Source organism: Euwallacea similis, chromosome 16, assembly GCF_039881205.1.
Source record: "Euwallacea similis isolate ESF13 chromosome 16, ESF131.1, whole genome shotgun sequence".
Classification (NCBI taxonomy): Eukaryota; Metazoa; Arthropoda; class Insecta; order Coleoptera; family Curculionidae; genus Euwallacea; species Euwallacea similis.
The window spans coordinates 320,786-338,075 of NC_089624.1; the positions used below are offsets into that span (position 1 = coordinate 320,786).

Genomic DNA, 17,290 nt, shown 5'->3' on the forward strand with positions numbered 1-17,290 from the left:
AGAGATGTGGTTTGTAAGGTCCAGAGGGCTGCCAGAGCAATGATTAAAGTCGTTTATCTAGATCGGTTAATAAGACATCATGAAGGGCTGTCTGTTAGAGGCAAATAACTAGAGCCGAAGAAGGCGTTATGGCTGGTGGGCGCCCTCCCTGGATAAAACACAGAGGTACAAAAATGGGTTTATTGTGCTTGACCGAGTGATTTATTGCTTTCTTTTACATACACGTGTCGAATTTTCTGATATGTTAGTTAATGCTACTGACTGCATGTTTTTAAGAAAATTGCAGAATCTAGCATAGAATTTTTAGCTATACAGGATGTCCCAAAAACATTAGTACAGACGAGTATGACGTGCTAATGAATAAAAAAAAATAAAGTGATTCATTTACATATGCTTTGATATTTGCTGAATTTCTGACTAAAGCCATTGGTTAGATTAGGCTACTGTGACTGTCTTTTATTTAAGGAAAAACATTGCATATTTCATGGCGCGCCGAGATTTTTAGTAAGATGCAATGGCATATACATATAGGAGCCACATTATTATATATGAATCGTATTTTATGGATTTTATTAATTTTAAGTATAGTGTGCTAAAACGCAAATGTAGAAATTATCGATTAGAAATTGCTAGACGGTTGCTTAGTAACCTTTTGAAGTTTGTATACAAACTAATTGATGGAAAATACAATACTGGTCACACTTTTACTATTAATTTATAATTAGTCCTCGAATTCAATAGTTGAAAATGTGAAAAATGATGTCACACGACTGTGAAAGTAATGCTTCGTGTAGAAAGTCAATCCAGAAAGATAACTTGTAAGTAGAGACGGAAACAAAAATTTGTGATCAGCAGTTAAGGTGTTTTTAGTTTTTTAGCTGCTATTTACTGATTCGCAGAGAAAGCTTATGTCTTATTTCCAAGTATGTGATTTATGCCTCATTTTCAATTATGTTGTTTAAACTATCTCACGTACTTCTCCTTTATTGTTGAACTTAATTGTCGATAAATATATGCTCTATGTTGCATATCATTATTAACTTTATTTTCTTTTAAATACGGGCTCGAATTTTTTAAATTTTACAAAAAAACTAATATCTGTATTAGAAAAAAGGAATTGATAACGGTATTGAAAAAACTGAAACGTTGTATCATGGAAAAATTGTTTTCATGTCGTAACTCATAAAAACTTATGCATCTTTGCTTTAAATTTTTATGCTTATTGCAATTTAAATCAGAAAAGAAACAAAAAGAGTTTTGCATAATATCTTTCAAAATTAGAATTTTGTAGATTCTAAAATGCCTCTCATAAATATTCAATGTTCCCTCCATTTAATCATTTGGGTATTTTCAACAGTTCTAGTGATGTTGAGAATCGAATTACAATACCCAGTCCTTTTTTTTTCAGAAGTAAGTCATATTGCACGAACTGCAGTTCCACCTCGAGCAGCTTTGCCAGGTATAAAAAACCCAGAAATCTCTACTCAATGCGAACGTCAAATTTTACTCCTGTTAAGCAAAGGGTAATGTCTGCAACTATGCTGAAGATTAAACAACTTCAAAGTCAACTAAGCGACGCCAATTATCATTTATCAGAAGTCGCTCGTGAAAATCGAACTTTAAAAACACTTCAGAAAAGGCAAGACACTGTTTTATCCAAGTACGAAAGCACCAATGCGGATTTTCCACGTCTTATACATTCACATGAGGAAGAAGTGCGAGCATTAACGGAGGGAAGTAAGAAGTTGAAGATTACTGTGAGAAGTCTCACAGCACAATTGAAGCAAAAAGAAAATGAGTTAAAGAAGGCTAAGGGACAACTGATTCACTTGGAGAAATTGGATAGAGATAAACACTTGATAGAGAGGGAGAAACTGGGGGAGATGCTCAATGATTGTAAGATAAAGTTGGAGAAATGCGAAAATCAGGTTACTGTTTTGAATAGGAAGCTGATGTTGGAAAGCAAAATTTTCAAACAACGGCTAAATACTGAGATTGCGAAGCACAGGCAGACTCAAAAAGAATTGGTGGGTGCTTTAGAGGAGATCAACTTATTAAACCATTTACTTGAGGTGAGTGGCTCAAGGTTCAAAGAAGATCATCATAATGTCAACACTGACATTTCATTTATGTGGTAGCCATAACAACAAAACAGCGAAGATGATAACGTTATCGTGGCTGATTAGCTTGCTACGTAAATAATGGCAAATTATTTACCTAGCGAGCTAATTGACCACAATGATAAGTATCATTATTAACGTGCTATATTGAATTGTTTTAGAAAAAAGAAAGAAAACTTTCTCCACAGTCAATAATATATTTAATAATAATGTATTTTAAAGCAAGCAGTGAAAAAATTAATTTGTATATTTTTCAATAGCTTTAGATTAATAAAATTATTTTAGGCAAAGTGCAATACGGTTCGACCTCGTAACCCCAGATTTGTCAAGTTAGCTAGAGATTATTTACCTATAAATGTTTGGAAGTCAGTGAAGACGAGAAATTACAGAAACGACAATTTAAATTCTCAAAATCCGGTCACTAAAGTTCAGATCCAACCGCTTTTTAACGGATCTGCTAATAAGAGAGAACCTGATGTTTTACAGAGAAACAGTGAGAAAGGACTTGCTTCTGAAACTAGTGTTATTACTGCACCCATGCAAAATATTCGCCAAAGGTAATATTGATAAAACATATTTTTCTATACTGCCCCAAAAATAAGAAAAAAGACCCTGACTAGGCATCCTAAAAGTTTTGGATTATGAAGAATGTTTTAGTCATATGTCATTGAATTTTTATACGGAAAAATTACCCAAAATTGGCTCAATATCGCCCAGTCTATTTCTTTCTAAAATATTAGATTCAATACTTGCACCTTAATTTGCCATTTTATAATTTTATTTTAGGCTTTCCAGTGAATCTGTTAGTAATTCACTTCCACCACATGAAAACTCTGAGGTTTTTCCCAATAATTATTATGGTGCAGATGATTTAAAACGCCTTGAAATCGCAGGTTCAAAGTACATAAAATCTAGACCTAACAGTTCGGTACGATTAGAAAAATTGGTGCACTTGGAGGAGAATTGTAGGCGAAGACAAGATGACATAGAACATGATGCAACAGATTTGGAAACTAAATTCAAAGATTCCGTTTTCGTAGGACCAAACACTCTTGATAAAAAAGATGTTATGACAAAGTTTAATAGTCAAACAAATGAGGAATTTGAGTCTTTAAAAGATTTTGCGAGGTAAATGCTATTAAGTATCCCAAAACAAATAGTAGTTTAACTATTAATAGTTTCTATGAAAATTATACTTTTGGCAAGGGAATTAGGCCTTTGAATTCTGAGATTATGTGTACAAAAGTAGCAAGGACCTTTAATCATAAAGTATTTACCCTTTACGAATAATTACTTACACTTACTTACGTATTTTGTTTTTAACACTAATTTAACCAAAAATATTCGCTGTCATAGGATCGAAAAGACATTAAAGGATAAAAGTCTCGAAATATCTGGTAATCATTTAGAGGATGTGATAACAGACAATAAGCAAAATATCCGAAAAGAACTTGTTGACAATATTACAACTTTAAAAAGCAGATCAAGTTCATTGAAAAGTACAGAGTCTGGTGAGAATATTGAAAAAATAGATAAAGATTTGGATTCAGATTTGCTATTAAATGTAGATAATTTGGGTAAGTTATACCGATTTAGTTTCTTTAACTTTTTTTTAGATCTAAATTTAGTCCTGCGGTAAGTATAGAGTAGATGACCATACCAAATGCCAAAGGAAACAAGTTTACACGAAAGTGGTAATTTTATATTATTCACAAATGAAAAGATTTTAAATAAAAAAAAAAAACCATCGAATTTTGGAAAGTTTCAGGCCAACAATAGTTAGAATTTTCTGGCATAACTTTGTCATTTGGACACCGTCGGTTTGACCCTAACTTTTTACACCAATATCTGATATCTCATGTTCTCAGAAATGTCATTTTTTTATATTTTCATGAATAGTACAGTTGCTACAAGAAATTAATCTTCAGGTATTAATCGGGAACCAGCTCCTTTCAAATCTGATGATGCATCGCAAGATATACCATTTTATCAAGATAGCTTAGAATTGTTAATGAATAATGATAAGAAATTGTCCAATGCGTTACAAGAACTCGAACTTAGGGAATCAAAATTAATAAAAACATTTTTTAACATGGATAATCATATTAATATGGTGAATGGTGTTTTAGCAGACACTTGCAAGATTGATAACGAAACTGAGGTAAGTGTGGTTCGCAAAATTCTAGATCCGTAAATACGTTAGAATACGTTATGAGCTAACATTTGAAAAAAAACTCAAATAATAAAGTATCTTTTATTGACAAAATTCAAAATATAACCAGTAGCCGTCACTCAGTTTGGAAAAATTCGCATAAATATGAAGATAAACATCTCGATATAATGCTCATTTTCAGATAATTTTTGGTAGAAAAATGATTGCCACTATCAGTTTTTTTGGTTCGTCAAAAATGTTGAAAAATTTTAACTTAATTATTTTGAAGGTAGACCCATCTAGGTGGTATTTTTTTTGAGCAAATTTTTAAATACACCCAACTTACCGACCAGTGCTTATTCGACATATATATACCTATGTATGTATGAATTATTTTCGTAATTTTCATTGGCATATTTTCAGTTATAATACAGTTTTTTTTTCTTAGCATGATGACTATTGCTAGCTTCTTGCACAACAAAGTTCATTAATTTTTACCAAACCAAAATAGATAACAAATTTTAGTCGCATAGTTTTGGTGAATTAAAAAAAATTGCTTGCAGTACGGCGTATTATTCCTGTATTATTTCAGGAGCCTATATATTTATCGGATAAGAAGCCAAGCTTAAAAAGTATAAACTTGGAGAAAAAAACAAAGTTATTGGCAACGCTACGCGCTATCGACAACGGCGATAGCATGGACAGCATAGAAGAATCGAAGCAAAATAATGTGAGGGAGACGATATTCAACGGCACAATTATGTAATGACTATGAAAATCAAAAGAAATATTAGAATATTGTAATTTGTTATTGTTGTCAAGATATAATATACTTTCCCAATATAAAAAAAACTATGGACCTTGTTTCCAGCTCTCCTTCACGTCCCATAATCCAAAATTAGTCGTAACACGACATATAACTAGATCTTTTGAAATCAAATCGCAAACGAGGGTAAATTTGTGCCTGGAAAAGGCACATGAGGAATTCTATGTTTATAAAAAAAATAGGGAGTTCAGCATTAATATTTTTCTGCACTTTCCAGACTGCCCCAAAGCATTTAACTCTGTAACGTTTCAATTTTGGAGGCAACTTTAGTTCTTTTGTTTAGGTGGTTAACAGGTAAACTTATTGTTTCGTCTCTTGTCGCACAAGCACAGCCTGGTGTAACAATGGGTTGTCTTGCGAAACTTGTATCTTAATATATTATCAAGGGTTATTTTTTATTAAAAAAATTCAGCCCACTTTTTAATACCTTTTATCGGTTTCCTCCATTGAAATTCTCTATTGTTTTAGTTTTAATTGTTTTGCTTCACTAAAAGTATCGTAAGAATTATATTTACTTTCATTTCAGTTTTAATTGTTCTTTTAAGGTATAGGAAAAGCGTAAAAAACTTACTTTTATTTAAAATCACTTTGTATGCACAGCCCATGAACACTTACTTAGTTAATTGTGGCATTTTCAGTGGAAAAATATCTACATTTTAATATTACGGACCACTCAAAATATACACTCATGGACAAAATTATCGAATATTTTTTATTATTATTTATTATTGTTATATGAAAACAAATTGAAATTATCCTAGTGAACTGATGAATGATAAATTTAAACAATTGATAGTACGTAGCATTAATTACTTATCGATTTAAAACAAGAATATGCTACCAAATAGACACTGCAGTGACGTCGAAGCTGTACAAATGGTAACTTTACATCACGAAAGATATAAGCAAAAAGAAACTGCGTCTCAGAAGAAGCCAAGCTACAGTATCAAATAATTAAAAAAGGTATAGAGAAACTTGAAATATTGTAAGAAGACTCGGTCAATGGTGCAAAAGGTGTACAACAGCAAATGGTGATCGTTTTTTGATCCTTAATTCTTCTCGAAATCGCAAATGGACCTTTACAAACTTCAAAAATTAGCTGTTGAATGTGAGACAAATTAATGTTAGTTTAAAAATAGTCAGAAAAAAAATTAAAAGAATCAGGTTTAAAGGCAAGATATCTAGTGAAAATTCCTCGTTTTCTCCAAAATCACAAAATTCGTCAATTGGAATTTGCCAAAACGCATGTGCAATCGAACAATGTACAGTGGAACAATATTTTGTTCACGGATTAGACCAGAATCCAATTATGGAAACCATATGGATGAAATCATGTTGACAGGCGAGTTGAGAAACAATATGCCAACTGCGATCTTATTCAGATCATCAGCTTTGGAGATGGTGGTATAATGCTTTGGGGAGGTATAAGTTGGCACCGAACTCGTGAAGGTGGTTGGACGAATGACGGTGAATAGATATATCGCTAACATTCTTCAAGATTATGTTTTACCATACATTGGCCATTTTGCGTATGAAAGATTTATGTTGATGCACGATAACGCGCGACCACATGTCGCTCTAATAGTGGATATTGTCCCGTCTCAAGTATTGGATTGATCGCCCTATAGTCCGGATTTAATTCCGATAGAACACATGTGAGATGAGCTAAAAACACGCATAAGGAAATAGAATCTCGTTCCAATTACAATAGAACTTCGGTTTTCAGCCTATTATGAATGGAACGCAATTCCTCAAGAATACACTCAAACTCTATTTAACAACATGCCAAGAAGAATAAATGCAGTAATTAGAGCTCGAGGAGAAAATATTCGATACTAAGCTTTTGTTTTTAATTAAAACACTTACAATTTTGCCACGTTGTAGTAATTAAGTGTAATGGAAGTATTTTGAATTAATGTTAATAAGTTAGATTTTTTCCATATTATTCTTTCTATATAATTTTAGTAAAACTTATGAAATAAACTGGTTTTTGTAGTAAAAAGTGTTAAATTACTTACTTTCATCTTTTCAACAAAAAATTATGAAAATTTTAAAATATTCGATGATTCGTCCATGAGCAGTATACTTTATTTACCAGAATTTCTCTTTGAAATTTATAATTCAGCAGCTGTTAGAATTATTTATATATTTTTAACAAATAGTTTAATTCAATTTTAAAAGAAATTTTCCTAAAAGCTGCGATATTTTTATGAATTTAATAGAAGCAATGCGACGTTTCTCTGAACTGTGCCATGCAGTACCATCCTCAATACGGATGTTTTATTACCCTTGACACAAAATATTTCCACCCTGACCCAAAAGGCTACATCGATTCGTGTTGGAGCCCCAATACTTGGTGCATAGAGTTTTCAGAAAACTGCGGTTGAGGTGTGTTACTGAAGAGCTCAATTAAATTAATGTAGCAAAGAATGTGAAAATTTTACATAGTGAATCAGTGAGAGTCCGTTTTGGATGCAGTGATGGCTAGAAATTAGAGAATAATGGGAGGGTGTCAATGTAAACCTTGCTACCGCAGGAAAAAGCAACTTTATTCCGGTGGTTCTATTTTGGATAGAGTGATCAGTCAAAGCTCCAATCAAGATCAGTGTTTGTTGTACCGATTGGCCAATTATAAGAAGGGTAAGTGTGTTATTATGGTTTCTTAGAAATTCTATAGAATATAACGTTCTAGAACAATAATGTGGATGGCGTATTGCGGGTCAGAACAAAGAAAACCTAATTTTCAAATGAAAACTTATATTCATTGTTTGTTGGCTTCTAGACGTAGAAATATCAATAGCGGTACTTTGGCAAATATAAAAATTTATAAAGTGGAGCGAAATTTTATAATTCAAAAGTGTGTTATTCGAATGTTATTTTTATATATTAACTGGTCATTTTCAATACACTTCTTTAGGCGTCTTTTTTTAAAAACAAATTTAAAATAAGATTCCCAAGAGTTGTTAAATTTCTTTTTTGTTTAAGTAAATACGTTATTTTTTTTAAATATTTTTAGGAGGTGAATTAATCGAGGCCTACAATGTAGGTGGGTCAGGAGAATGCGAGAAGTTAATCAGAAGTCAGTTTGGGCAGCTTATGTACCAGGAGGGCAAAGGCCAAGTCATTAATCGATCCGAGTACTTACGGTGGAAATTCAGAGATCATGAACAGGTAATATCAATACTATATTTCTCGATAATTAACCGCTATTAATTCCAAACGATGGGTTTGTATTTGGCAAAAAATTATCGAAAGCTAAATTTTTATTATTGTTTAAGTTGATTTTTACGCCCAAAATTTATATCATATTTCTAAATAAAAAATGGATGGCTTAATCAATGCTCTACGTTTAAGCTTATTGTGAACTTTTTAAAATGATAACGCATTAAATTAACTTTTTTTAATTAAATTTCTTTTTAGGTCATTCTTCCTATAGAAGCATCACTAAGCCGTTACGACCCCTTAGGGAAATGGACCGATCATGAGGCCTGTTGGCAAATGCAGTATCGAGGATCACTTGGAGAGACCCTTCTACACCTGCTTATCATCTGTGATACGAAAATTCACACCAGATTGGCCAGAACTTTGATTAAATGTTTTCCGAAGCTTGCTCTTGATGTTGTAGAAGGGGAGGAGTATCTGGGTAAGAAAAATGTATTACCACAATTTGTGTGAATAAAAAAAAAGAAATTCACTAATAAATTTGACTGTCACTGAAATTTTATAAAAAAATACAGTAAGGTGGAGTGTTTTCTTCATCAGTTGGGTTTTTTTATAATCCTTAATATTTTGTTACTGAAACTCCTGTATGCCGCTGTTAAGAGTTAAAAAAGTTGTAATTTTGTATGGATACTAATAAAGAATTTTGCTAATTATCACGGTGATTTTGTTAAAAAAATAACTGAAATAACCGGGTATTCAAGAGAGGCTTAAAAAAATTGATTTCCAGGTGCAAGTGCTCTCCACTTAGCTATCGCTTACAGCAACAATGAGCTGGTCCAAGACTTAGTTGAGGCAGGAGCTAATGTTAATCAAAAGGCTATTGGTAAGGGAGATTATATTTCTAGTTCAGGGCATTTATCCTTATTGAGGCCTTCAAGGAAGTTTCTTTTTACCTCGCGATCAACAAAGACCACGTCCTGCCAAGCAAACTGACTATGAAGGTTTGGCCTATCTTGGCGAATATCCACTTGCATGGGCTGCTTGTTGTGCTAATGAAAGCGTATACAATTTACTTCTTGATTGCGGAGCTCATCCGGACTTACAGGACGATTTTGGCAATATGATTTTACACATGGTGGTGGTGTGCGACAAGTTGGTTAGTTTATGATTTAATAAGTGCAAAATTTTATCTTGCAGGCTATTGTTTTAGGACATGTTTGGATATGCACTGAGGCACCCCAAATTACCTGCAAGTAATGGAATATTGAATAAATCTGGTTTAACGCCTCTGACTCTGGCATGCAAACTAGGTGAGCTTTGCGACAAGCATGATTTTAATGAAATAAAATATGAATGTTGTGCTCAGGACGTGCAGAAGTATTTCGTGAAATGTTAGAACTTTCCTGCAAAGAATTCTGGAGATACAGCAACATTACTTGTTCCGCTTATACCCTAAATGCGTTGGATACTCTACTACCGGATGGCCGCACAAACTGGAATTCTGCTTTATTCATTATATTAAACGGGACCAAAGAGGAACATTTAGATATGCTGGGCAAGAAATGACATCAGCTTTTTTTAACTTAAAATTAACGGAAGATTCTCGATTTTTCTTTTAGATGGAGGCATTATCCAGAGGTTATTGGAAGAAAAATGGAAGGCTTTCGCTAGAAACCAGTTTCTCAAGCGTTTAATAATTTTAATAGTGCATCTAGCTTTTATGTCTTTAGCAGTGTATTTACGACCAGATGACCCGGATGAACCTTTGTTAGAATGGTCAGATGAACCCATGGTAATTGCTAGGTGCTGGCATGATACAATTTATCATTTTGCAAAAATTTATCCAACAATTGGATTTTTGTAGAATTGCAGCTGAAATAGGCACTTTGCTCAATGTCCTCAGCTACGTGGTGATTCAGCAAGGAAATGAAATCAGAAATCAGGGATTTTTGTCGTTTTTGAAACAGCAAGTGAGTGTGTTTAAAAGCAGACATTTCAAGCGACTATTAACAAAGGGTTCTCTGCAGTGGATTTTACTAGTCTTGTGATGTAATTTGCATTCCCATCCCTGAACAAAATATAATATATAATGATAGAGACTCATACCTAGTAATGACAAGAAGTACTTAGTATAGTATAGCCAGTATTAGTATTCTTTTAATAGTCTTTTGCAGACAAACTCTCCACCAAAATGCATATTCCTTGTGTCGAACTTAATGATCCTAGCCTGTATCCCATGCAGACTATCTGGAGCTCGCAATTTGGAGGAAACCATATTAATATTCGCCCTTCCTGGATCATGGTTTCTGTTAATGTTCTTCGCTGGGTAAGAATACTAATCTTTGTCGAAAAAAAAATGTTTTTTAAAACCGCATATAATTTCTAGTGCTGTTCGTTTGACCGGGCCCTTCGTTACCATGATCTACAGCATGATCACTGGAGATATGCTTACTTTTGGAATCATTTACACAATATTTCTATTCGGCTTTTCTCAATCTTTTTTCTTTTTATACAAAGGAAATCCCAATGTTAATGCCACTCAATATAACAGTTATAGCTCAACCTGGATGGCATTGTTTCAAATTACAATGGGAAATTATGATGTAAGATTCAAATTTCTCGCATATATATTTTAACGTTGCTAACCAGAAAATTTTAAGTACTCAGAACTAGCTATGACAACCTATCCAGGAGTTGCAAAATCTGTGTTTGGTTTGTTCATGGTTTTCGTACCAGTTTTACTTCTAAACATGCTCATTGCAATGATGGGGAACACTTACGCCCATGTGACCGAGCAAAGTGAAAAAGAATGGGTCAAGCAATGGGCCAAAATTGTGATTTCGCTTGAAAGAGCCATTCCTCAGAAGGAGGCTCACAACTACCTTCAGGTTGGCTTGGAGAACTATGTTCAGAGAGTTTTTTTTAGTTAAGCAGGATTTTTTATGTAGGAATATAGTATATCTCTGGGTCCTGCAGAGGATCCCGCCACCGAACAAAGAGGAGTTATGGTGATTAAGTCCAAAAATAAAACGAGGGCTAAGCAGAGAAAAGGAGCTGTTTCTAATTGGAAGGTAAAATATTTTTCAATAATTGACGAAATACATATAGCAATGTTTGTATAGAGAGTAGGCAAAGTGACAATAAATGCTCTAAAGAAGAAAGGAATGACGGGGGAGCAAATGCGATGTTTGATGTGGGGACGAGAATCTATAAGCACTCCTATAAAAGTGAAGGGGTAAACATGAGTTTAATCTAGATTTTACTTAAGTTCGACATATTTTCCTTTCCTAGACCTAAAAGGGATCCACTGACCAATTCTCAAGGCCCAGATTTGACGAATGGGTTTGGAGGAGCTTTAACAGCAGCTCTCGATGTCATGACGTTCACACATGAAATTGACATTAATACCCAAAATCTAGATCTTGAAAATCAGACACCAAATCCTTCAGCTAACAACGCCAACATCACACAACAAAATTCTCAAGTCGATACTCTTAATATTCTTAAGATTTAAACATTTTTGATATCTTGTCATTGCAGGTAGCTAGCAACCATACCCAACCATCAACTTTTACAGTCTCCCAGCAAGCAAACTCCAACCCCCTCCAAACAGGTAATTTAATAATGATTAAACAATAAAAAAATGATTATAAAGATTTCAAATTGTGTAACGCCCTTCAGTTCTTCTGTTAGTTCGAAGGGACCATTTGCCTAACGGGTATGTGTGAGGAATTTTAACAGGAGTTGTGTTGGTGTGTGTGGATTGTTTTGTTTATTGGGTCAAAATAAGAAAAAAAGTTCTATAAACATATATTCGGAATCGCTTCATTTCTGAAATACCAGTGTCCCTTGAAATCAACGTTCTTAATGTTGCATTTTTAAGGTCCCGGAGCTTCAATGGACGTATCCACGCTTAAAATACTTAAAAAATAGTCCAGATTCTTGTAATTTTACACGTAGTTTATAAGATAATAATGGACAATTACGCACGTAGGTTAAGTTATAATTTTCTATAGGTCCTATTACCAAAAGTATTTAAAATTTAGATACATCAATGTTGGGAACCTTAAACCAATTGACTGCGTCTCAGTCCATCAAAGATTCAACCATCGCCAGCTCAGCATCCTTGAATATACTGAACGCTACTCTTATGCCCACATCGCCGATAACTCAACATGAAATACTTTCACCTCCAAGCCCTACTACGGATCCACTAAGGGAATTAGTGATAGAATCCATAGATAATAAAAATCCAGAAAGATTGAACGTTTTGGCAAATCAAGCCGCCAATTTACCTGCTAACGAGGAGATCGATCTTTCACAACAGAATAAACCCGCGACGTCTTCGGTGAAGAATCTAGCTGGTATTTTTACAGGGACCGATAATTTCGTTAAAAAGGTGGGACAGAAAGTGAAGAAGAAGAAATATTCGGTATTGGAAGGCAGCGATAGTGATGGATTCGGAGGTGAGTTTTTGCGACACTTTTTATTAAAATTTAACGGCCAGTCTAAATTCATTTCGAGGTTGCTTTTTTATAAAACCTACTTGCTACATATATTTTAGAAATAATACTGGGAACAATTTCGAGAGTAAAAAGAGCAAAATCCGCCTACATCCGTAACTCTGCTAAGAGAAAAATGAAGGCTTGTGATAAACGAAAACTGATTTTGTCCAGCGATTCTAGTTCACTAGAAGTTTCACCAAGAGTCGATCCTGCCGTTGTTGCTGCACCAAAAAATTTAGGTTAATTTCTTCACTTTTTTACATTTACTATGATTTTTCATCATTTCAATCTGGTACAAATAGATTACGCAGAAGAAAGAATGAGGAGCGTTAAAGCAGATTTAAGGGCAAACTCAGCTAACGTTAGACCGATAAACATCGACGAGGCAATGAAAGATGAGGATAATAACTCGTAAGCAGCGTTAGATCATTTAAACATATTAGTAAAATTCGTTTGAACGCATATTTAGACCTGCCGCTTTGCCTGAAAACAGTGTAATCGCCGAAGTCAACAATATAAATCAAGATCTTGGTTCCAGACCCAAGAAAAAGAAAAAACGCTCAAAGACTGCTAAAAACAATAGGCAAGTACTTCATGATCTTCCAAGGAAAATCTGTGGAAAAGTTAGTAATTGAGGTTAGTCTAATTTAAGTACTTTTTTCTAGAGTATCTCCTACTATGTCAGATCCACGCACATGCAAATCTGAGGCTTCTTTTAAAAATGAAGAGCCCTGCAGCTCGCCGGATCCTTTGGAACCATGGAGTACGAAAAGCATTGCCAGCATGAACACTATTCTAGCATGGGAGCAAGATAATAGCATTTAAGGTCTGATATGCAATTTTACATGGGTTATACACTATTAATTATCAAATAAAAAATAATTTTGTAGCTGATTTCGGTGGTGGTACCTACATCCCTAATGCTCCTACTTCCTTACGATAATTTAAATAGATCTTGGGCAAGGAGACTCAGCATAATTTAAATTTTGCCTAAATGACCGATGAGGATAAAGTTAAATTGTGATTTGTGCATGTTGACCAGTCTCAGTTAAGGTTATAACTCAAAATGGAAGATAAGGGACCTGAACTAAAAACATAAAGTTCTCAAGTGATTTAAGTGCAGACCAAACCGAGTCATATCTAACCAGAAAAATATAAAGGACAAAGGTGAATATAAATAAGATTTTATTTAAAACTGTTAAAAAAACTGATTCGCTCTTCTGGACATAAGTTGTTTTCACAACATAATGTAACAAGCAATAGACTTCCAAATATGGTAGACTTTGCTACAATTTCCCAATCAGAATTTTTCCATCGCCTCTGGACGAAACAGTTAAATAAACCGGCTAATTTCATTAATTTTTTCCTTACTGTTCCCGTAGAAATAAAACATTTTTAGCCATGAAGTTTGGTCACATTATAAAAAATTCTCTCCCAGAAAAACCTTTTAAAGGGAACTGGAAGCATCATCCCTTGATTTCATTAAAATTGTTATCTGCTATCTGGAAATTCTACAGTTGAAATTTTTAAGTTAAGTGGTAACAACACAGAAAAGAAATTTCACATAACATATCAGTTATTTATTAAAACAATTTATCTTACATCGATTAAGGATGTATTTATGTTTACAAAGTGATAGTTAATCCGACTGTATTAAGCAAATTATTATATTTTATTTACAAAAAAGGATCGCGTTTAAAATTATTTTAACGGGCAATAGCAACTACCAAGTGTCAGCTTTTGATTTTGATTTAATAGTTGAGTAAAATTATAATACACTATCGCAATATGAAATTAATAAGCAAAATGATTGTAAGTTCATGAATATGTTATCGATTTAAAAATAAATTTAAACTACATATAATCAATTTTCAATAAATGGTCAAATCTCATCTTGGAAATTACACTTTTTTTTTATACATATTTCTATAATTTTCTTACAAGTAATTTTCTCTTGTCATTTGTTCTAGTTCCTATTGCCCGCTTTTCCTGCTTAATGCTAGGTAAAATTACATATTGTGTCTCAATAAGTTGTACTGATTAAGGCCGTAATTATGTACAGTTTAAATTTACAAGATTTCAACTTACAAGTTCATAGTTTTGGCAGTTGGATATAAAGTACATGTACTATAAGAACAAATCATATGATTCTCGCTTACAATGTATGGCCACTAGAGAAAGTTTTCACCTTGATATTATATGTACAAAAAGGTGTTAGTAGAAGACATTTGATTTGGTAGTTTTGAGATTTATACATACACATTTTGATTTTCAAAATTAGTATTAATTAGCTACTTTTTTCCAATTGTAAATAGATAATTAAAATTTTACGAAAATGCAAGAAAAATGTTTGGTAGTATATAAAATGTCATACCATTTGCTAAATCATTTCCATTCTTATTCTTATTAATATAGTAATTGTCAGCGTATTTTTAATTTATCACAATAAATTAATAGTACCTTTTTTTCTGTCTTCAAATCAATCAGCTACTTGGTTAACATATCTACTTGATGGGCCAAAATGCATCATTTGTGGATAATTTAGCCTTTATTGAATACGTTTTCAAAGTCTCTCATCTTCAATCCTCTAAAAACTCTTAATTGTTTTCCTCGAATCTGGATCATACATTTTTAATAAAACTGAAATCTTATCTTCTCTTCAACAGACAAGTGTCTCTGTTTATTATTAACTTACCATTAGTCTAGAAATAATTAATTTGGACTGAGATATTACACAATAATTATAATACAATTATTTTTCATTTGCCTATATTTGTACAAAGACTAAAGTTTTAAATAAAATATTTTCTTTTGATTCATTTTTTATTTAAATATTAGTTGCATTATTTACAATTCCCTAGAACCAATTCCTAGATTATTAAGATGTACAAGCTTTTTACGCCAGCCACATATAAAATATGAAATTAAATTATAATTAAATTTAATAATGAATTCTATTCAATTTTGATATATTGGAAGTCAATTATAGAATACATAGCAACACTCCAAATAATATTTTATTCACTAGTAATAAAAAATTATCCACTATCACTAGGAATAAAACTTACTATATTTTCCATAATCAAAAGTCATAAAAATTTAGTACTTTTTATCACAATATGTTCGAAATTGAATAAAACTTTTAAAAAACTCGTGTCCTAAATCAGTTTATTAACTTGAAGAACTTTGGCCAGTTGCTACGCTCCTGGACTTAATCATTCTTCTCATAAATAACTAATAGTTTAATTCACTTGTTTTCTGATTGACTATAACTCCATCCTATATTCTTCTTGGACGTAGCATACTAGGGACTATTAATTTCGGTTATGCGAAACCAATTTTGATTGACCTATATTGAAGGGTTTTATTAAAGGAAAATTTTATCTGGTAATTTCAGGAGGGACTAGATCAGAATAAAATTAAAATTCCTACGAGTTGAGAATCTCATAAATATCTAGTTTCTCTTTCAGTGAAAGATGTTATTTCGTTTAATTCTTCCAATATTATCCCTTCTTTCAATAATCTTGGAAGAAGTTTATTGGCTTTCTATCGTTGGTAATACCTAATTATAGGTTGGTCCAAGAGATGACTTGCACTTCTAAAAAAATATCACTTCTTTAAATAATAAATAAGACAACACTAATTTCGATAATAAGACACATAAAATGTTCTATTAATCACCTCTACCAATCACACAACATTTAGGATAACATGAACTCAAAATGGATATCTATCTAAAATAGACTTTTGTCAAGCTCATACAGAAATCTCTTGGATTTGGACGCGTTTTTTCATAGTTCCAGGTGTATTGGGCCCATGTGACCTCAGAATTCCTTGCTGATTGAAGCATAAAGGTGGTTGACCCTTTGGTGGGGGTGGCGGTTCTGGAATGGTCGGACTGGATACATTGCATTGAGGCTCTTGAGAGTTTGTTGATGTTGTGACATCAGGTGGCAAACCGCGGCAACCAGCTGTAAAAAGAAAGGTATAATTTGTCATTTTTTTGCATTGAAAAAATATGGAAAAATGTCTCATATTTATAGAATTTTTCCCATATTTTTGGATCGCTAAACCAAGTTTAACGACATGGACTTCGGATTTATGGTTTTGAATCAAACATTACTCGACCATTCCAGCAACTATTGGAGAGTTTCCAGTATAGCATTTATTGATTCAGCCAACTTTGCCATTTTTCCAGTCTGTTCAGGCAGGAGGTTTCTCCCGTATCGTTTGTATTTTTTTATTAGAAATTAGATAACTTAAATAATTGATAAAGCGAAGTTAAAAAAAAACCGGCAGTAGACCGGCAAACTGTAAACGTAGGGCGTTGCGTTTCATCGTCTATAAAGCCGTTTACTGATTCCCATCAAACACCTGACATTGGCAATAGATCACAGATAATCACAATGGAGTTTTTTTAGTGGTCATCTCGATTAGCAAAAGTTAGAACAAATTGACGAAATATGATAAAATCAAATAATATAATTTTAGGCCAAACTCCCAAACACGTTTTAAAATTTTCATT

At 33.0% G+C, this 17,290-nt stretch overlaps 3 protein-coding genes across 4 annotated transcripts in view; 2 read left to right on the forward strand and 1 right to left on the reverse strand.

Annotated features, from left to right (window-relative positions):
- The first annotated feature begins 756 nt into the window (after positions 1-756).
- Positions 757-5,044, forward strand: LOC136414175 (putative leucine-rich repeat-containing protein DDB_G0290503). Its single transcript, XM_066398035.1, has 7 exons — positions 757-818; positions 1,409-2,072; positions 2,406-2,677; positions 2,907-3,248; positions 3,477-3,697; positions 4,049-4,281; positions 4,865-5,044. Exons 1-7 carry the CDS (start codon positions 757-759, stop codon positions 5,036-5,038), a joined length of 1,968 nt encoding a protein of 655 aa, XP_066254132.1. The 3' UTR covers positions 5,039-5,044.
- A 2,452-nt stretch (positions 5,045-7,496) lies between these two features.
- Positions 7,497-13,612, forward strand: iav (transient receptor potential cation channel subfamily V iav). The gene is made up of 21 exons (XM_066397867.1): positions 7,497-7,738; positions 8,115-8,269; positions 8,519-8,741; positions 9,048-9,143; positions 9,199-9,416; positions 9,471-9,570; positions 9,627-9,815; positions 9,880-10,063; positions 10,125-10,230; positions 10,435-10,586; positions 10,647-10,863; positions 10,921-11,148; positions 11,209-11,331; positions 11,383-11,495; positions 11,552-11,744; positions 11,801-11,873; positions 12,307-12,726; positions 12,825-13,004; positions 13,068-13,176; positions 13,235-13,348; positions 13,431-13,612. The coding sequence occupies exons 1-21, from the start codon at positions 7,600-7,602 to the stop codon at positions 13,588-13,590; spliced, it is 3,492 nt and encodes a 1,163-aa protein (XP_066253964.1). The 5' UTR covers positions 7,497-7,599; the 3' UTR covers positions 13,591-13,612.
- A 711-nt stretch (positions 13,613-14,323) lies between these two features.
- Nlg2 (Neuroligin 2) overlaps positions 14,324-17,290 on the reverse strand; it is a 154,457-nt gene continuing 151,490 nt past the window's right edge. For both annotated transcript variants that reach the window (XM_066397809.1, XM_066397810.1), the window contains exon 16: positions 14,324-16,736. In XM_066397809.1, the coding sequence (XP_066253906.1) occupies positions 16,522-16,736 (215 nt within the window). In that variant the 3' untranslated portion in view covers positions 14,324-16,521. The remainder of the gene's footprint in view (positions 16,737-17,290) is intronic.

Coding starts and splice junctions, on each gene's coding strand:
- iav (XM_066397867.1), top strand. CDS start 7,600: ATGGGAGGGTGTCAATGTAAACCTTGCTACCGCAGGAAAAAGCAACTT. Junction 7,739..8,114: donor ATTGGCCAATTATAAGAAGG/GTAAGTGTGTTA, acceptor AAATATTTTTAG/GAGGTGAATTAATCGAGGCC. Junction 13,349..13,430: donor AAGACTGCTAAAAACAATAG/GCAAGTACTTCA, acceptor ACTTTTTTCTAG/AGTATCTCCTACTATGTCAG.
- LOC136414175 (XM_066398035.1), top strand. CDS start 757: ATGATGTCACACGACTGTGAAAGTAATGCTTCGTGTAGAAAGTCAATC. Junction 3,698..4,048: donor ATTAAATGTAGATAATTTGG/GTAAGTTATACC, acceptor ATTAATCTTCAG/GTATTAATCGGGAACCAGCT. Junction 4,282..4,864: donor AGATTGATAACGAAACTGAG/GTAAGTGTGGTT, acceptor GTATTATTTCAG/GAGCCTATATATTTATCGGA.